Source organism: Erpetoichthys calabaricus, chromosome 8 (assembly GCF_900747795.2).
Source record: "Erpetoichthys calabaricus chromosome 8, fErpCal1.3, whole genome shotgun sequence".
NCBI classification, from domain to species: domain Eukaryota; kingdom Metazoa; phylum Chordata; class Cladistia; order Polypteriformes; family Polypteridae; genus Erpetoichthys; species Erpetoichthys calabaricus.
The window spans coordinates 78501567-78521596 of record NC_041401.2 but is presented as its reverse complement, the minus strand read 5'-3'; the positions used below and the strand labels follow the sequence as shown (position 1 = coordinate 78521596).

The following is a 20030-nucleotide window of genomic DNA, read 5'->3' as shown; positions in this document are numbered from 1 at the left end:
CTACCGTGAGTCCTCAAATAATGACAGTTTTAATTCCCCAAAGGTTAATTTTATACATGCACAAGACATTGGCAAATTGCAGACATCAGATGAGTGGACGCTTGCAATTGCACTTGCAATAAGTTCCCGTTATCCTTTAGAAGCCTTTCATGTCCTGCGCATGACCAATTCGCTCCTCCAAATGAAGCCCCACCCCTCACGTAACCAGGACACGCGATCCCGGAAGCGGTTGAAAAGCAAAAGGAGTGAAGCAGTGTTAGGTGGACAGTGTGAAGAGTGCGAGTTACTTGAGGAGGTTGTTGGGGTTTTTTGGGAACATGGAGAAGAGACAGCAGGAAAGAGGGCATGTCCATCATCGTCTAAGATCGCCGTTGAACTCAGGTTTTCTTTTTGTCTCTCTGGTCTCCCTGCTTATACTGAACCCCTGGTGCTTCTGCGAGGGTGTCTGGGTCAGGAGACTTGCCAGACAGGACAGTCCGCTTCCGATCTCCGTGGAAAAATACGATCGCTACTACAATTACGAAGAGCTGACAGAGCGACTGAGGGCCTTAGCACAAGCCTACCCAGGCCTCGCCAAGCTCTCAAGTGTGGGCCAGTCGGTTCAGGGTAGAGAGCTGTGGGTGATGCAGATCACACGGGACCCAAACACAGAGCAACCAGGCAAGCCCAAGTTCAAGTACGTCGGGAATATGCACGGAGACGAAACGGTGTCCCGCCAGGTGCTTGTATACTTAATCGAATACCTGTTAGACAGCTATGGAGAGGTGGAGCGCGTAAGCCGGATCCTAAACACAACTGACGTGTACATCATGCCCAGCATGAACCCAGACGGCTTCGAAAAGTCAAAGGAGGGGGACTGTCAAGGAGAGAACGGGGGTCGAGAAAACAGAAACCAAATTGACCTCAACAGAAGCTTTCCCGATCAGTTCGAGAAAGTCCAGGTGTCGAAGGATCTTATCCCGGAGGTTATGGCCGTCATGAGGTGGATCCTTGACAAACGGTAACAAAACTCTCATAACTCGATACCAGACGCGTTGATTTCATCTCTGTGAAATGTGGACCTGAAAGTTTTCGAAGACTGAAAGATTTCATCTAGTTTACTGAGTAGCAATTCATGAATCTCTACTGGCTGCTGGGCCAATGGGCGGCGCCGCTTTGTGTTCGTCAGATTGTGCTAATAGCATTAAGCACTTGACTGAATAGCTTAGCCCCGCTACCATCTGAATAAAAAAAGTGTTTCCTGATTTCTCCTTTAAACGTAGTTCACTTTATTTTCAGGCAGTGTCTTAATTGTAAGTTTCGCATTTCAAATGCGATCGCGCTGTTTCTGTACTCAAATTCTTTTCAGAATTTCTCTAGTGATTGTGATTACTACTTGTATTTGGGGTGCCGTGTTCTTTATTTATGTCAGTGAAGAGTGATAGCTTTTTTCTGAAATGTATGTGTGCTATCAATTATTGTTTAATTTACTAGTGTAAAATATCTGATTTAGCATCAGTCGCCCAAATTCGGGTGTTCTTTTGATAAAAAATGTAATGGTTTACATCATAGGATAGAAGTATATAATGTACAAGAATAGTTGTCTCAGATGCTTCCATATTAAAATGTGTGCTTCAATTTAAATGTTTATAGTCTAAATATTCTCCATTGTAACAGAAATTGGTCATTTTTCACTCTCTGGTAGAGGTTCATAGAGGGCTAGATCCCTAGTAAAGAATCAAAATTAATGTCATATTCGTAATCACTGACTGTGAAATAGTCTAAAGTGATACCCCACATGCTTATGTTTTAAATGTGTTATTTTTAACCTTTTAGGAATGGCTCTTAGGGGGCTAGGGCCACCATTCTTGATCAGTAACATCAAAATGGCATAAAAAGACACTTCACGTACCAATATTACCCATCCCCATTTTTTCTTAGTTTTGTATAAAGGACTAACTTTGACCATTCATATCTGATTAGGGGGTGAACCCATAGGTTTGGTCAAGATTTTCTAATAATTTTTGCGGAAGACACCAATTGGTTTACTTTTTATCGTAAAGGCAAATGTTCCTGCACAATATGTGGTCCAAAATGGCCTAAGAATGAGTTATTTTTCTGGTCCAGAGGACAAAAATAGGGGGAACCCTAAACAGCTCAATGTTTGGCATAATTAGACAGCAAGATGCATCAACGTACATACCATATGTGGGGATTTTTTTTGTACTGATGAATCAGGAGGTGCCAGACAGAAAATATTATAGTGATTTCTAAGTATTCATAAGTAATTCTTATGAACGCAAATTAACCCTCCTTGTTATTTTTATTAAGAGCACTTAAGTCACAAGGATACCAGTTAGTTTCCACCTCACTGAATAATCCTCAGACAAATCACCTAACCTTTCCCTATTCCAATTAATGCAGTGATAAGTGAAGCCACATGATACATTTTATTAGTTTACTGGGTAGATTAAGTATGCAAGCTTTTGAGGCACCTCAGACTCTTTAACAGCTTGCTTGAAGAAGTGGCCTGAGGTGCCTGGAAAGCTTGTATATTGTAATCTAATTGGTTAGCCAATTGTTAAATTGAAACTGCTGTGATATTTTAATTTAACTAAAGGCTACATTCAGTGCAGTGTGTAGCACTGCTGCTTCACAACTCCCATCTATTTGGGTATTACCTCCATTGCTAAAAGAGCATTCTCTGGTTTCTAGACTCATACCAAAGATGTGCATATTGGATACATTGCCATCTCAAAAGTGACCAGCTATAACTGAATGTTGTTTTTGTAAAATATTGTCCTGCTCAGGGGTGAACAGTTTTGAAGATTAGTTCATAGGTGGAGTGAGAGTGGTGCAGTGAATGAGTGCTACTGCCTCACAGGTTCAAGAAATTGGTTATGAATTGCAGACTGACCACTGTATAGAGTTTGTCTCCTACGTCAGGACAGGTTTTTCTCTCTTTGCCTGCAGCCCAAGAATGTACAGGTTAACTGTCTGATTGAATGGTGGTAAATGTGCCCTGTAACATATGGGCACTTTCTTTCTAGTATTCGTACCTTGTCCCAGTCGCTAGCTTGATAGATTTCATGTCCTTGAAGCTATTAGCATTGGGTTTAAGCATGTTAGAAAATGGATAGATGAATAAATATCATGGCTGTCCATGAATAAGTTTGATCACATGTACCTTTTTATATTGAAAACTTGTTCTGTGTCACCATATTTATGAATTCATCAAATGGGTAAAAAAAAATCCCTGAAAGTTTAAAATCAGGTTGGTATGGTGGTGACCTTTTGGAGAGATCTCTTTCTAAACATTTTTTTTTGCAGTTAGTTAGGAATGATCAACACAGTTGCAAACGGGACTGTGTGACTCTTAGAGGAGCATCTGGTATAATGTTGTTTCCAGTTAATGCTTGTCTGGTATCCAATTTTAATAAAATGCAGGAAATTCTAAAAATGAGTCCAAGTGAAGTGATAATTAAAGCATTCCTGTATGCTAAACAGAACAGATTTGCTAGAGAAAATGTAGATGGTTGGCTGATGATGCCAAGAACCCACATACTTCACTGAGTAAGGTTTTTGGACACTAAACATTATACTAACAAACCTAGTAGTTTTTATTTATTAGGCATTATTGTTTAGTGTATGAATACAGATTGAATATTTTATGCATTCCCCATTTTAAAAAACACAATGTTACTTTGAAATCAACAAGTGATGTGAATAAGAGATGCCCAATGGGCAACCATTATTTCCTTTTTTTCATAAGTTATGTGAATGTTCTCTGTATTTTTTTGTCTTGCTGCAAGATTTAAATTGGAAATCACATTCTGCTCTTGTAGTAATATTTATCTTTCTTTTGGGGTTTCATGTAAAAGAGTCAACAAACAAAAAGACAGTGGTGAAGAAAATTGGCTGAAGTGAAATTACCAGAATCTCCTGGACTTAAAGCTTTCTTTTTTCTTGAGCCGCTACAATATCCAGTTCATCTTTCTTGTTCAGCAAAATTGCTCCTACTTTTGTCAATGAGAAATTCTTTCGAGATGCAATGCTCAGTTTGCTTTTATACAAATAGAACATAGTTCTGTGAATAAGAGGTCATCTACTCACTTTGTTGGACACACAATGGAAATGAAAAAAGCGTTAAATGGAAGTGAAAAAAAGCTTTATTTACATGGGAGAAACCCAGGGCATCTGGTAATATATACTGTAATTCCAATCAGAGAATGTTAAAGTACTGCAAAAATTCCAAGTATAAACTAAATTTTTTGTGTCTAATGAAAACCTTGACTACCTCTTCAAATACCAATGTCTTATTCATATTGGGTGTAAGTCACAAATTGTGTTTTAAGAATTAGAATCACAACTAGAACCCACAGCTTCTTGAGTGTTGCTACAAGTTTAATTTGTCAATCCTTATTTCTAGTTGTCCCAATAAGCTTGTCATGTTTTTCTACTTTATTGTCATCTTTGAAACATTTAAAGATTTGGATTAGGTCCACTCCACACGTTGCCTTATTTTTACAAAACTAAAGGATACCCTTTAATCCTTGAATGTAGTTAGTTGCTCCTTTTTGGATAGTTTGTAGACCTTTAACCCAGTTTATAGAATACAATATCATGGTTTAGGTTGACCAGTTTTTACAATATAAGTCATGCATTTTGTTTTGCTTCATTTTTCTGGAGACTATAAGCACATCTGTGACTATTATCCTTCAAAACAGAACCTTTGTTTTCTTTAATATAATTTATATGGAATCCACAATCAATTTATTTTTCCGTGTTTGCTGTGTTCTCTTTCTTTTTTGTATAGTATGTCAAGGCGGATTGAACATGAGGCAGCATACTGGTGTGTTAAACCATAAATCTTATTTGAAAATTAAATGAGATTTCAAGTTTGTATTTTATTAGACACTGGCTATAATCCAAGAAGTAGTTATGATATTTTATCTTGGCAATCTTGAATTATTTATTTTGAACTGCAGGTGCATTGATTTATTTATTGCCCTTTCTGCTTTTTATTTACTGTATCCATTTCACTTTTAATATTTGTCTGTTCTGTTACCTCTTCAAAGGTTTGTTCTCTCTGGGAATCTACATGGCGGAACTGTTGTTGCCAGCTACCCCTTTGATGACTCTCCTGGCCACAAAATAACTGGAGTATACAGTCGTTCACCGGATGATGTGGTTTTTAAATATCTGGCCAAGAGCTATGCAGAAAAGCATCCGCTAATGCAGACAGGAAGACCTAACTGCCAGGACACACCATATGAAACTTTTAAAGATGGCATCACTAATGGAGCTCAGTGGTATGATGTAACCGGTAAGCAATACATTTTTTAATTATAATTTCAGTTTCAAAAAATGCTTATTTGAATTTCTGTTAATAATTAGTGGCATTATTGATATTCTTCACGAATCATTTGTTGATCACAGTCTGCAGTTTCAGGAAGCATTGGAAGATCTGTTATTCTCCCATCCAACGACCAGTATCACACTACACTCCTTACAATTTGTGGAGCATGTTTAATGACAGCATCCTTTGCCTTGAGGATGGCAGACTACATGACTAGGAATTACAGGAGATAATGGCTTCTCCGCACTGTTTCCAATATCATATTGTGTTGTGAAAGTATCATTAAGTCAGCACATTTTGGCAGTCAGTCAATCTGAAGTCTTATTCTTTTTTTCTCTGCGCTTTCATAGCTTGACCAAGCCAAGATGTTAAATACGCACTTGTGCTGGTTCCAAGAATTCATGAACCTCTGTTGTGTTTGAGTGGTCCAGAACACCCATTTTTCTTTATTTTCTGAGGCCACCATTGCTCTTCTCTGTTTTTCTTTTTCATTGCCATCTACTCTGTGGGCATTTTATGTATTGTATTTTTGGCTGAACACTTACTGGTTTTCAACTCTCATAGATATAAGCTTTCTGCTATGACTTGTGACAAACTTGTTTGGTTTTGTAATGGCTTGCTGCAGAAGGATATGACTGAGTCACTGGAGATATTTCACTACATGACTTGTAGTCCTGGGGATGCACTGTAACTGTTAATACCTTCTTGAGATTATATAAATGAAGGCTACAATTGAAAATTGCTGAAAAAGTCTTATTGTGTCACAGGGACTTAAAGTATTAAGTGGTATAGACTTTACAATACTGGGGCAAAAATCAGAAGAAAATTAAGTATTGTCTAGTCAACCCATTCTTAATTACTGTTTTGATTTTTTTGTGCTGGTTATCCTTTTACTTATATGTTTTATATGGTTATCTTTTTACTTATATATTTACTTATTTACTAAAAATAAGCTATAACATTATCAAAATGGGTACTTTTTTGGAATTTGGCATAAATATTAAGCAGCCAGTAGGCTGTCCATTGATCATTTACATCATTCACCTATAATTTATGAAGATCTTACCACAGGCAGTTTGCAATTTCATTTCATGTTGGTACGGTACATACGTAGATCCTTCCACCCATCCATTTTTCTATCCTGCTTATCCATTTGATTTCAAGGGAGGCTGTTGCCTATCATAGAAACCAACCCTGGACCAGGTGGCCAGTGTACTGCCGTTTGCACTAATGCACAAACTTCACACTTACTGAGCCAATTTACATCTGTAAATTAACCAAAATTGCACTTGTACAAACCTATCCAGCACCTCCTTGATCCATCTTTCCATTTTCCAACCTGCTGAATCCGAACACAGGGTCACGGGGGTTTGCTGGAGTCAATCCCAGCTAACACAGGGAACAAGGAAGGAACCAATCCCAGGCAGGGTGCCAACCCACCGCAGGACACACACACCCACCCACACACCAAGCACACACTAGGGCCAATTTAGACTCGCCAATCCACCTAACCTGCATGTCTTTGCACTGTGGGAGGAAACCGGAGCGCCTGGAGGAAACCCACGCAGACACGGGGAGAACATGCAAACTCCATGCAGGGAGGACCCGGGAAGCGAACCCGGGTCTCCTAACTGCGAGGCAGCAGCGCTATCACTGACCTCCTTGATAATAGTAAGAAATTTCTTTCAAGAATAAAGCTATTTTAGAAGAATAACATTTCATTCTGTTTTAAGATGAGGTTTATGATGCATGTTTGTTGAAGTTGTGTAATGTTTATTTGAGTGTAAATGATTTGGTGGTGTGTTAGAGCAGGAAGTGGCAAGCACAGCAGAGATGGAGATTAAGTCTTAAAATGTTGCAGTAGGTCTAAAAAACAACAAATATGCAGAGAGAGGAATTAAAAGGACCAATGGATAAGGTTGTTGTGAAATGCTACTTTGGGGGAGGCTGACTTGGCAACAATGAAGGTGATTTTAGCTTTTATACCAATGCTACAATGAATCTTATACTAATGGTGACCAAACAGTAACATCACTTCAGAACAGATTCACTGATAAGTTTTGATTTCTCTTAATTATTGCGAAAATTAATGTATGTTAACATGAGGTATTGTTGCTTGGCGCTATCAGTGCATTAATAGAGACTTTCCTAACATCAATGGGGTTTAGTTTTTTAAAGATCTCGCGATCATTGAGAAATAACTTCTCCAAAATTTAACAAAGGTGGCTAAGGCCTACAGATTTTACTCTGTGATCTTGATGAAACCAAGTATTTTAAGACTAAAAATGATCAAGACTGATCTATGGACAACAATGTCCCAAGGAAGAGGAAGAGTATGTTGACTCATGGGAAGTACATTGTGTTCTAATGCTGTCAAAAAGTAAAAAGCTACCCTAGTAGACTGTTCATATCAATTGTGATTCATTGACAGTTCTGAGCTTCTGTGTATTGTTGTTCATATCATTGAATTCTGTACTGTATGTAGGCATAGTCCTGTGAGCTTAATGTTATTTTGTGTTACACCTCACATTGTAGAAAGTAGTAGCTGGTATGGTCTACGATTTGCCCAAATCAGTACAATTCAGTAGACAGCCTTGCCATTTAACATCAGTATTTCTGAACTAACTCGCAAGGAGAGCTTGGGAAAACTTAACCTACCCTTCTTGAGATTTTGAGCAGTTTGCCAAGATCTCTTTGATGCTATCCAAAAATATTCCTCAAGACCTCTCTTTACCCCACTCACACATACATTTTCATTTCATGAACCACTGTAGCTGCTATGTGTTTTCAGTACATCTTTGTTATATTTGGAGTCCCCCTCTCTTTCTCCTTTGTTTGTATCTACCAACAGGTTGCAGGTTTGCCAAAGTGATAAATACCAATTACCAGCTTTACTTCAGTCATCAGAACTTGTGTCTTCAGATCAGATGTTGTGACTTCAAAGTCAGTCATTGAAAACTGGCAAAAGGTATTCTTGTAGTAAGTGTTCATGTGACAAAAGCCAACCTTGTGTACAAATATGGTATGCATTATGGCAAATTTAGTAACAATTCTGAACTTGGACATGACTGATCCTTACAACACATATCTTGGGAGATTGTGTATGGGGGCAGGGGGTTTAGTGGGGGCAGGACTAACTTATTCTTCTACCAGCATATGCTGCATTAAGTAAGACATAACATTCTTATGGGGTGGGGGGGTTTACCCTGTTCTACTTGCCTATATTAAAAAAAGCTTGCCGCCATACACATGGCCAATTAAAATTTTTGTATTCTTTCCCTGGTTTTTATGTTCTACTGCACCAGTTGAATTTTTGTTTGAGTATCTGCCATATTTTCAAAATGGATGGTGGTGGGACTCCAATTAGATATACTATATAAACAACTCCTATCAAACTCAATATATGTTTTTTTTTGCCACCTATGAGAATACAATTCTTAAAAGGTAACTTCTGCTTAACATCACTTTTTTTGTATGGCCTTTGTTGTGTGGCTTAACACTTGAAAGATTTACTGTATTGCTATGTCTAAAGAATTTAGCTAATTATCCAGTTTGGTTTTCTTTTACCTATTTCTGTTTTTATGGTTATTGTTCATTGCCTTTGAAATTGGGCCTCAACTGTAAGGATGTCCAGTAATGTATTCCCTTCACATTGCACTGTCTCACCATGATTGAATACTGCTATATAAAGAGGCTCCAGAATCTAAAAGAAAGTTAGTAAAAATAATTTTCTACACCTGCTTAATTGACATTCAGATTCATGGGAGCAGAGAAAAGCATCAAGCTTAGTACAAAAGTAAATCCTGGGCTTGATTTTTTAAAAAGACTGGGGGGGCTTCACCCTCTGCTCCTTTTGCTCGCCCCCAACCCAGGTTTGGTTTACCGGATATACAATTTAAAGAGATTGTTATTTTCATGGGAATTGTTACATATGCATTATTTTCACTTTTACTTTAAAACTTTTGTCAAAACAATACTTGACCTTTATTTCCGGCCCCGGACGTGGTAAAATCTCTTTCTCGCAGGACGTATAATGCCTCACGCATTGTGAAGGGAGGGGGGGGGGGGCTGAACGCATGCTAAAGAGATGCCGTTGGTTCAGCTGTTTTCTTTCCACTGCTGCTGCTGGCGAGCTGCGTGTTCTGTTTGTAGCCCTGCGCGTCGATCATTTCAAAACCTGTACAGCAGCTGTCCTTTTGCCACTACTCATCTCTGCCACTCGCATTGTGAGGGTTGGGGGCTGGGGGGCTGAACGCACACTAAGGAGAAGTGGTCGGATCATCTGCTGGCTTGCTGCTGCTGGCGAGCTGCGTGTTCTCCTTGTCACTTGTCGTTGTTTTAAGAGCTGAAGTGTGTCTGCCAAAATCATTCCAACTACTGCTAGGTTAGATGTCTGTGAACTTGTTTTAAATGTTGTCTCACTGCCTTGTCTTGCGTGACGTTAAAGTGTCTCTCGCAGGACATCAAATTGTCTTCCGAGAAGATCACGTCTTGTCTCCCTAGTCTCCCTCCCAAGATTTTTTTTTTATAATAGAGAGAAAGTCTCTGCTGCAGTTGTATCCAAAAGAGTGTTTTTGTGTGCTACCTTTAAATATACTGATGTGAGCTCATGCTGGGAAAAGTATGAACTTCCCACAACCTTGTATTAATGAGGTAGTGTAAAAATTAATAGGTATAATTAAAAATCCAGTACATTTAACAACTTGTACTAAAAGCATGAACTGACATGCCATAATAATTTTAAGACATAGTGTACACCTTGTTTAGCAGGATTTTCCAATTGTCATGTGCTGGAAGGGTTGCCACTGTAAAAAGCTGCATAAGTTTTAACATATTCTTATAACACAAAATGTCAAATGTATAAAAATATCAAGGCTTTCATGGAAACTACCTTTTCCAAATGAAGTGTGATGGTTAAAAAGTATTTAAAATGTCAAACTTGTCTGTTTACATGTATAGTAGCTGCGAATATGATGTGCTCAGTTTTTACAATTTAGGAGTAGCATTTTGAATTCTTATTTTAATGCAGATGAATGGGTGGAGGTTTGGGAGTGGAGATTTCATGCAAGCTGAAACACACAGAAGGCTGAAAGGGATAATTGTACTAACTGTTTAATAATTTTTAAACTGAATTCAAATTAGAATAATATGCCAATGCTTTATTTCACTGTGTCATTATATGCATATTATGACCTGTCTTGTTTGCTTATTATTCTAGTACTACAGTCTGTACAATTTTTAACAAAAGGCACAGTAGCACAATGGTTAGTACTGTAGCTGTGTGGAATTTGCACATTCTCTGTCTTTTTTTTGGTCTGATATGTGCAAATGTGTCCCGTGATTGATTTCTACCATGCCCCCAACACTGTTGGCATAGGCTATAAAACATCCACAAGGTTGGAAATGGATTAAGCAGGTTTGAAAATATATTAATAAAAGATGCATTGTTAAATCTCCTCTCCAATTTGCTTAAATTTTTGTGAGATCCTGTTTGTAGATGTTAACCAATTTGCATATCGGAAAAGAAGCACGCAAACAAAGAAGCTTTGCAGTTAATTTACCCTTTCATTTTATCCTACACAAATATAATTTGAAGGTTTCTGAACTACAATGATAGAAACTGTCAAGTGATTCATTTATTACAACTTTGTAACATGTTGATCTTTTATTGTGTGCCCGGAATTTCATAAAGCAATTGTGGGAATCACATTTTATTTAAAAATCCACACAGGTTAATTTTTTTTTCAATAAATAAAACTAAAATAAAACTCCACCATCATAGCTAATTTGTATCTAATTAGTGCAACAATGCAATTTCATAATAAATATTTGGTGCTTGTGAACACAGTTCACTTCAATTCAATAGTATGAGTGTTTTAACAATTTTCACAGATCAAATGCAATTACAAGCTTACAAACTTAAGTACTAATTACATACACAAAAAGATGTAGGTTAATGTAAGCACACAGCTACACAAAGAAATTCCAGACTGATTACCATAAATTGATCCTAACGACATCTATCCATCTTCTAAACCTGCTTATCTAGGGCAGTGTTGTGGGGAAGCTGGAGATTATCCCAGCAAGCACAAAGCAGGAACAGATATGGCGCCAACTCATCGCAAGGTGAACAAACTTACATACTATGAACAATTCAGCAACACCAGTCCTCCTAGCCTGCATATGTTGGGACTGTGGGATGAACCCAAGAGAGAACATGCCAACTCCATGTAGAGAGCACCTGGGGTGTGAACCCTGGTTTACTTGTTGCAAGAAGGCAGCTATAGCTGACAACAGAGGAATGTAAAACAAAATCTCCACTCAACAGCATCTTGCAGAAAATAACCCTCTCAGTTTCAAGGTTGGTCATGGTTGGTTAGAACAGTGATTTAATCAGTTGACTTTGTCTACTAACCATTTTAATTTTTAGTGCTCCAAGTTAACCAAGAGGACAATTTAGGATGAATGAGGAATTTGGAAATGACAGCAAGATAAATCACTGGCTAATAAGAGAAGATTATAGATAGCCCTGATAAGAAGGAAGAACCTTTGCCATCATTCTTGAATGTTAGGGATCAATAGATATCGCAATTGAATTTGTGATGAGCTTTAAAAAATAAAAAAGTTCCAAACTGTGCCGTGATGAAATGAGCTTATCTGTATTTTGTGTACATTCCAAAATAAAAATTAAAAGTCAATGTTTCAAAACTTTCACATTGTCCACTAGGGCTGGGTATTAGCACTGTTGTCCCAATTTGATTCCAGTTCACAATGCCCCGATTCCATTTAATTTCGATATCATCTTGACTGAATTAGCGTGTACTGATATATTTGAAGTGGTGGCTTTTTTAGAAATTACTTAACCATGTATAGAAAACATTAATATAACATGACAAATTTCAGTAACACTATTTCAAGGGTGTCTACATTGTAACTTCATAACATATGCATAAGTATGAAATGACATTTAAGAAGAAATACTTGATTGATTAGTAATGAACAGTTTACACCAGTATTTGGAAGATGTGGAACAAAATATCATTGCTCTTTAAAAAAAAAAAAATTTCACAGCACTGCACTCATTCGAAGTTCACCCTAATTTAGATAACATATATATCGCCACATCAGAGTCCACACATATTAAGGGGGTGCTCCTTGTTTTAATATATTGCAATAGCATCTAATTTATAAAACATCTGTATCATCTTGCGAATAATATTTTTATAAAATAATCAAATATTGCTTCTTAAATAATAAATGTTGTTCAATAACCTATTTGTGTGTTATGAATCTCCATGTACATACCCTTCAACTAAACTGTTAGCCAGAAGTATTCCCCTATTGGACATTTTAATCCTGAATTAGTCAAAATTAAAGATACTGTTTGAAGACTCGTGTATTTCTATAATTCTGCATGTTACACATATCTTCAGTTGCTCACTTGTAGTAGTCACGTTAATCAATCTCTGAAATGTGTCCTCACAATCCTCAGACATAATGGAACGATTTTAAAATGAGGATCTAGAGCTGATGCTTGTTGATATTGAATGAATGGAACATAAAAGAAAAAGCACAGGCCATCGTGATTGATAATGTTGTTATTATGGAGTTACTTCAAGTTCGCTGCTTTGAGCACATGCTCACATTTGTATCGCAGGCTGCTCTGAAAGGTCCAATAATTGCCTGCTTGCTTTGCTGGGTGAAGCGCTGCAGTTTTTCTTCACTGAAGCACAGCTAGGCACCATACCACAGGTGTCAAGTTATTTTTAATGTGTGTTTGTCATGTAGGAATCTGCTCTCCTCGATGATCAGCTGTCACAAGTTAGGGCTACTCTTTCCACTGGCCAGAGAGATGTGGCGATGCTTTGCATAGGATCTTCATAAAGCTTAGGCATAATAACTTCTCTCAGTTGCTTTCTGGTTGGTATGGCATACCGCATTTCAAAAACCTGTATCATTTACTGAAAGCCCTTGTTTTCTACAACAGTGCAGGGTCTCATCATTACAAGTAAAAACTGCTATAGATTCTGTTATTTTTGGGCATGAGACGAATTAAATGGAAGTTTTGAGCTACCTGCTGTCTCTAGTGTGGGTTGTGTAGGCTTTATCGGTTTGGATGTTGACTTAGATTGTGTTTATGGGTGATGTCAGGATAAATGATTTGTTGTGTTACAACAGTAATTAATGTCTGAGTCACACAGCTCATATATGGCTTTGCGTTATTCCAGTTGTTCTTTACCAATGCACCATTTGAATCCGTAGTAAGTCCACAAATCTGATTTAAATGTCTAAGACACTTGATTTCAGTTTAAGAGGACACCCAGTTTTATGGGAGATAAAGTGTTTTTTAGGTAGAAAACCTTAACAGGTGCATTAGTGCCATCTACTGGATCAGATGGCAAAAATTAAGATAAGCAAAAATCTACATATAGTAATTGAGCAGGATAGAGATTCACAAGATCGATCTTGAGACTTTAAGAATCGATATTGAATCGTTTAAACAAGAAATAACAATTAATCAGAAAATCTATATTTTTTTACCGAGACCTATTGTCCAGATTGGTGGCATGACAAAAAAGGTGGTGTCAAGTGAGCACAGGAAAAATGTATGCAACGACAAATATTTTCTTTTTTAATCATGCAAGTGAAATGTATATGTAGTATAATAAAGCATTGTGCTAGGAGAAATATTGTGACACACAAACTCTTGAAGATAAAAGGGCTCATGTACTATGTAATTATTCAAAATAAGTCTAAACAAGTCACTTGTTCATATTTCAGATATTAAGCTGGACACATCTTGATTTGAATGCATCATGCCCAAAAATCCATGTCAGATTGTAATTAAAAATCTGATGGTATGGGTAGATACTGGCATAATGTATTTGTATAAATATGTATTTTAAAAATGATACAGGTGCACCCTGCTACTCAAAAGGTTTGGGTAGCAGTTAATTTTTCTATTTCACTTCCTGCTTCAAATTACACAGCACTCTAGCCAATATCCTTAAAGTGGTAGGTTCATTTATTGAACACAGTTCACGGACAAGTCCATGCACTAAGACATTAATTTTGCTGAATATTCTGAAAGTAGTAGGCTTGCTTATTTCACACAGACCATAAACAAGTAAATGCACAAAGACATTGTTTAAGACATTAATACAACAATGACAAATTACATTTCCTGTTTCCTTTTGTGATGTAACAGGGTTAATGTTTAAAAGTATTCACATGCCAATGACAAATTACATTTCTTGTTTCCTTTTGTGATGTAACAGGGTTTATGTTTAAAAGTATTCACATGCTCTTCAAAAGCATCAAGAATGTCATCACAAGGCACAAAACCTAAATCTTAATGACATTTTAATATATAAGGAATTCATAATTTTTTTAAGTGTCCATGAATTAAGTTCTTGCACTTTTTTTTCCCACCGCAACTGCTCAAGATGAAAAGAGCTTAGCTTATTTGTCCCTAGTCATTTTTGTTGATCTCATTTTGTCCTGTGCCCTTTTGTTAGTATGCCATACAAATGCTTGTGTGCCTCAGCTTGCTATATACCTGTATAGTGAAAAAGAAGATCAAGACAGACCATTGTAACAATTTTTGATATTATATGTAATAATAATAATAATAATTCATTACATTTATATAGCGCTTTTCTCAGTACTCAAAGCGCTATCCACACAGGGAGGAACCGGGAAGCGAACCCACAATCTTCCACAGTCTCCTTACTGCAAAGCAGCAGCACTACCACTGCGCCACCTGTGTAACCAGTTAGTGGCCAAAGATCTCACAGAGATGAACACAAAGCAGTGTTGTGAAAATTAAATATCAAACATTAAAACTGAGGCTAATGCAAATAATCAGAGACACAGGGAAAAATACACCCACATTAAAGAATCTTTCCCTTTAAAACACAAGGGCAGGGGATAAAATTACATGCAGTATTAGTAATAAAAGTACATGCAATATTAGTAATAATTTTAACATGTATGACTGTCACTATCATAGTAAAATTTGGGAGTTGAACTGTAATTGCTTTCCTTTTTTGCATGCTGCCTATGTAAATGCTGTTATTTGTAAAATTGGCAGCTTCATTTAATGACGGGCTATTATGAAACCTGCTAAAACCACAAAAGATAATCACACCTCCACCAGCCAATGCTCATAACTATTAAATGGGGCACACTACCCATAGCTAAAGTGTAATTAATTTGAAACAGAAATTTATGCTTATTAAATATATGAATTTATATCAAGCAGTGTGCAAAAATCAGGGGTCTCATTGTCTGAATCTTAAAATCTTTCTCTGCTACTATGGAATATACAATAATTTACATATGAATAATTTTATCAGTTAGGATGTGAATACCTTAAGTAGATGAATTGCATTATGCACAGTTAATGCATCTGCAAACAAAAACTACATCAGCGTGTGAAAAATCCCCTTTTCCTGATATTTGTGCTACTTAAATGCTAAGTGTGGGGCCTCAGTTTATTTGTTTCCTAAGGAAGTCACAGCCCTTTTTCTTAAACACTACTTTCTTGCTGGTAGGCTGCTGCCCAGTCAAACATCTATTTCCCCAAACACCATTCCGAAGGAAGTCCTTACAAACATGGACCTCAGTAATTGGTAATTTTTTATTGGAATATAGCCATCATTTATTTATATTACTTGAGGATATTTTTTTTTAAGATTTTCATCATTATCACCACAGTCCTAATTTTGCTTTCCCTGGTGTTCTTGTTATTTAGATTGTTATTTCCTAATGAGCATGCAGGCTATAAATAGTTGCTTCCTTTCAGTATCATTTGCCCTTGTGTTTTCTCTGCTCATTTTTAATTGTCATTGTTAGATTACAATAGAGCAAACTACCCAGAAAAAAAGAGTAATTGTTTGGAAAATGACAAAAGAGTTTGAAAATGCGGCAAAAGATTTATAATATTTCTGTTAATTTTTAATCTTGCAATGCAGTGTTTTTCTGGTTGCAGAATAAGAGAAAGAAAGGAGATTAATTAATTAGATCAATGGTGAAATGAATCACTGATTATAAAACTAGTCAGAACAAAAACCCGCAGCTTCAGCTAGCCCCTGTCAAATGGGTGTGCTTATCATAAAGTATCTGATTTAATACAATATTTGGACAGAAATGGAAGTGAAAAAAGTGGAGGACTGACAATTACTAATCTCTCAATTAATAAATAATTGGGTGGTGTCACAATAAAATAATTTTACAGTATAAGAATTATATGACATGGAAGAATGAAAGCATCAACAAGCCATTTGGGGGGGCCCCAACCCCCCCCACCTTGTCTTGTCTTGAAGATATAGCAGTCATGAACTTAATGTCTTCTACGCCTGCTTTGACTCTAATAACAAGCAACACATCATTTAATTGCCTGCAGCACCATATGATTCATCTTCTTTTTTTTTTTTCTTTACATGACGCAAGGAAGATGTTTAAACAAGTTATTATCCGTAGACCAATTAGCTGACGTGGTCAATGACATCTTTAATATTTGAAAGAATCTGTGGTCCCCACCTACTTCAAAAGAACAACAATTATCCTTTTGTCAAAGAATACTATCTTATGAACAGCTTCGATTTCTATCCATAGGTCATAAGATTACTGAACAGCTAATACATCCATTCATCCATCCATCCATCCATTTTCATCCCACTTAGTAGTGTAGTAGGAGCATTCCTTGGACAGAGTGCCAGCCCATCGCAGGTTGAACACACTCGCATACAAACACACACCAGGGTTAATTTAGCAATGTCATAAGAACAAATAACTTTCTTACTTGATTTCTGCTTTTAAACATCAACTACTTGTAGCTTAACTACTTACTACTTATAAAAACTAGCCAGTAAGGGAGCTAAAAACTGTAAAAAGCAAATCATAGTGTAACTGCTCTTTATATGCCAATTAGCTTTCTTCTGCCAGCTCCATCACAGCCTGAGTTTGGCTCTAATTTGAAGCTACATGGACGTGAATGTCCAGTATTCAAAGGGAATGCAGGATGTGAAAAGTGAGCTGCTGCTCAGGCATCAATTAGCACTGTGTGCTCAGAAGGAGCACCAAAAATAGTTGAAGCACAGTCATCTATCCTGTGTTTATGTGGCTAAGCACTAGGCATTTGTCTCAGTGCTCTTTCTGTGTTACCACTGGTTCTAGCTATCCACTAAATTAAATGTTCATGCCTTTACTATCTAGGTCAATCAATGACTGCTGCTTCTCTTTGATCAGTGTGCTGGCTGTTCCCAACACAGTTTTACAGAAAGGCCATATAAAGAAGTCCTTGTTGAGGAGCTTTGAAGGCCCTTTCCATCCTACCTTAAATTACTGTAACAGTATGGTACACTCATACCTACAATATCCTTTAATTCACCGTTGTTACCCATCAAATGAATGCATTTTTATGCATAGATATTTCAACAAAGATTTGTTGAAGAATTGAATGTATTGTTTTAGTAATCAATGTATAATGCAAAATCTCTGTATACATAATATGAATTTGACCATAGGGAGTGTGCATTTCAGTGCACAGTATATGAGACAGAATCTTTCAGTAGAGAACATGTGTTTTAATATACAGTCTGTGGAATTCCGTATAGAATTTACTTTTAAGAAAGACATGTACCTTGAACAGCAGCTCATACATTAATAGATGGCACCATTACTGCAGTTAAGTCTGCAAACATACATAATACATAATAAAGAAAAATGTAAAAAGCTGTATAAAGTTTTTACTGGATTTCTGAAAATTTTAGACAAAAAAAAGCAGAGACCATGTAATTTATATTTTTTGATACAAAAGCAGATTTGTTGCAGACGAAAGTGCCCCAAATAATTTGTTTACTTGTTAATGTGACAGTGTTGTTACAAGTGGAATTTTAATGTTCACGAGTAAGCATCATTAACTTTTCAGTTATGGAAAACAAAATGCCAGTGACTAAATGTAGTATTATATATAATATATATAATATTATAATATAATATATTATATAAAATATAATAAATTTATACATCCGGCGCAGCTGAGAGTGGCAGCCTTTTCAGCAGCTCCATGTATGACTGTATGTGTACTTTTTTACTTTTATTTTTCTATTTTTATTTATTGATCACTCAATTGGCTGCATCAGGAATGGGCTGGAGGATGAGTATAGGGGCCTAATCAATGACTTTGTTAAATGGTGCGACTCAAACCACCTACAACTGAACACCAGCAAAACCAAGGAGCTGGTGGTGGATTTTAGGAGGTCCAGACCCCTCATAGACCCCGTGATCATCAAAGGTGACTGTATGCAGATGGTGCAGACCTATAAATATCTGGGAGTGCAGCTGGATGATAAATTAGACTGGACTGCCAACACTGATGCGCTGTGCAAGAAAGGACAGAGCCGACTATACTTCCTTGGAAGGCTGACGTCCTTCAACATCTGCAATAAGATGCTGCAGATGTTCTATCAGACAGATGTGGCGAGCGCCCTCTTCTACGCGGTGGTGTGCTGGGGAGGCAGCATTAAGAGGAAAGACGCCTCACGCCTGGACAAACTGATGAGGAAGGCAGGCTCTATTGTTGGCATGGAGCTGGACAGTTTAACATCTGTGGCAGAGCGAAGGGTGCTCAGCAGGCTCCTATCAATTATGGAGAATCCACTGCATCCACTAAATAGTATCATCTCCAGACAGAAGAAAGAGCAGCTTCAGCGACAGACTGCTGTCACTGTCCTGCTCCACTGACAGATTGAGGAGATCGTTCCTCCCCCAAACTATGCGACTCTTCAATTCCACCTGGGGGGGTAAACGTTAACATTTAACATTATACAAAGTTATTGTCTGTTTTTCACCTGCATTATTATCATTCTTTAATTTAATATTATTTATTGTATCAGTTTGCTGCTGCTGGAGAATGTGAATTTTCCATTGGGATTATCTATCTATCTATCGATCGATCGATCGATTGCATCGATCGTCACTCTTTGTAAAGCATATCGCATAGTTCCCCACTTGCTGGTGGTGGTGGGGTGTTGTGCAGCAGCACTGACAGAGAACCTGCTGCTCTGCAATATCATGCCCTCTTAGATTCACTTTACAAGTCAGAAACCTATTTGTTCACTTCTAGGATAGAATTTCCCTGTAGCTCAACTGGTCAAGCTACATCTGACTTAACTTGTAAAGAAAACCACCACAGGCGTATTGAGCCCTGGGCGATCTTGTTGGCGACACTTCCATTTGTTTTACAAATGAAATTCAATCTGTAAAAATCTTTAGTTATATATGGCATAATTAGCTACACTGCCATGTGACTTTTGTTCTTACTTCAATTCGTAAACTTTACTGTACCAAAAGAGAGAAAAATGTACAATGACAAATGCAAACTAGGTAAGGTATTAAATTTCAGAGTTACCACTGAACAAAAATTCAGATTCATATGCTGAATGGTGACTAATCAGCAGTGTTTTGTAGATATTTAAAACTTAGTTTTAAATAAATGTTAGATATGTGTTCCGTATTTGAATTTGTAACAAGAACTATATGTATATCCTTGAAATGCTACTGGGGCTACTTTATACCAACAGCAATACGTCTGCATAATGCCTCACTGTGACAGTCAAGTCAGAACAGTTTTTATTTATTTATTTTAATTTTCTTACTTTATAAACACTCCAGTGTGTGTTCAGAC

At 37.1% G+C, this 20030-nt stretch overlaps 1 protein-coding gene across 1 annotated transcript in view; it reads left to right on the top strand.

The window, feature by feature from the left end:
* The first annotated feature begins 207 nt into the window (after window positions 1-207).
* The window catches only part of cpda (carboxypeptidase D, a), an 83916-nt gene continuing 64093 nt past the window's right edge, over window positions 208-20030 (top strand). Inside the window, exons 1-2 of the mRNA XM_028806904.2 lie at window positions 208-1000; window positions 5058-5305. Of these exons, the coding sequence (XP_028662737.1) occupies window positions 318-1000; window positions 5058-5305 (931 nt within the window). The 5' untranslated portion in view covers window positions 208-317. The remainder of the gene's footprint in view (window positions 1001-5057; window positions 5306-20030) is intronic.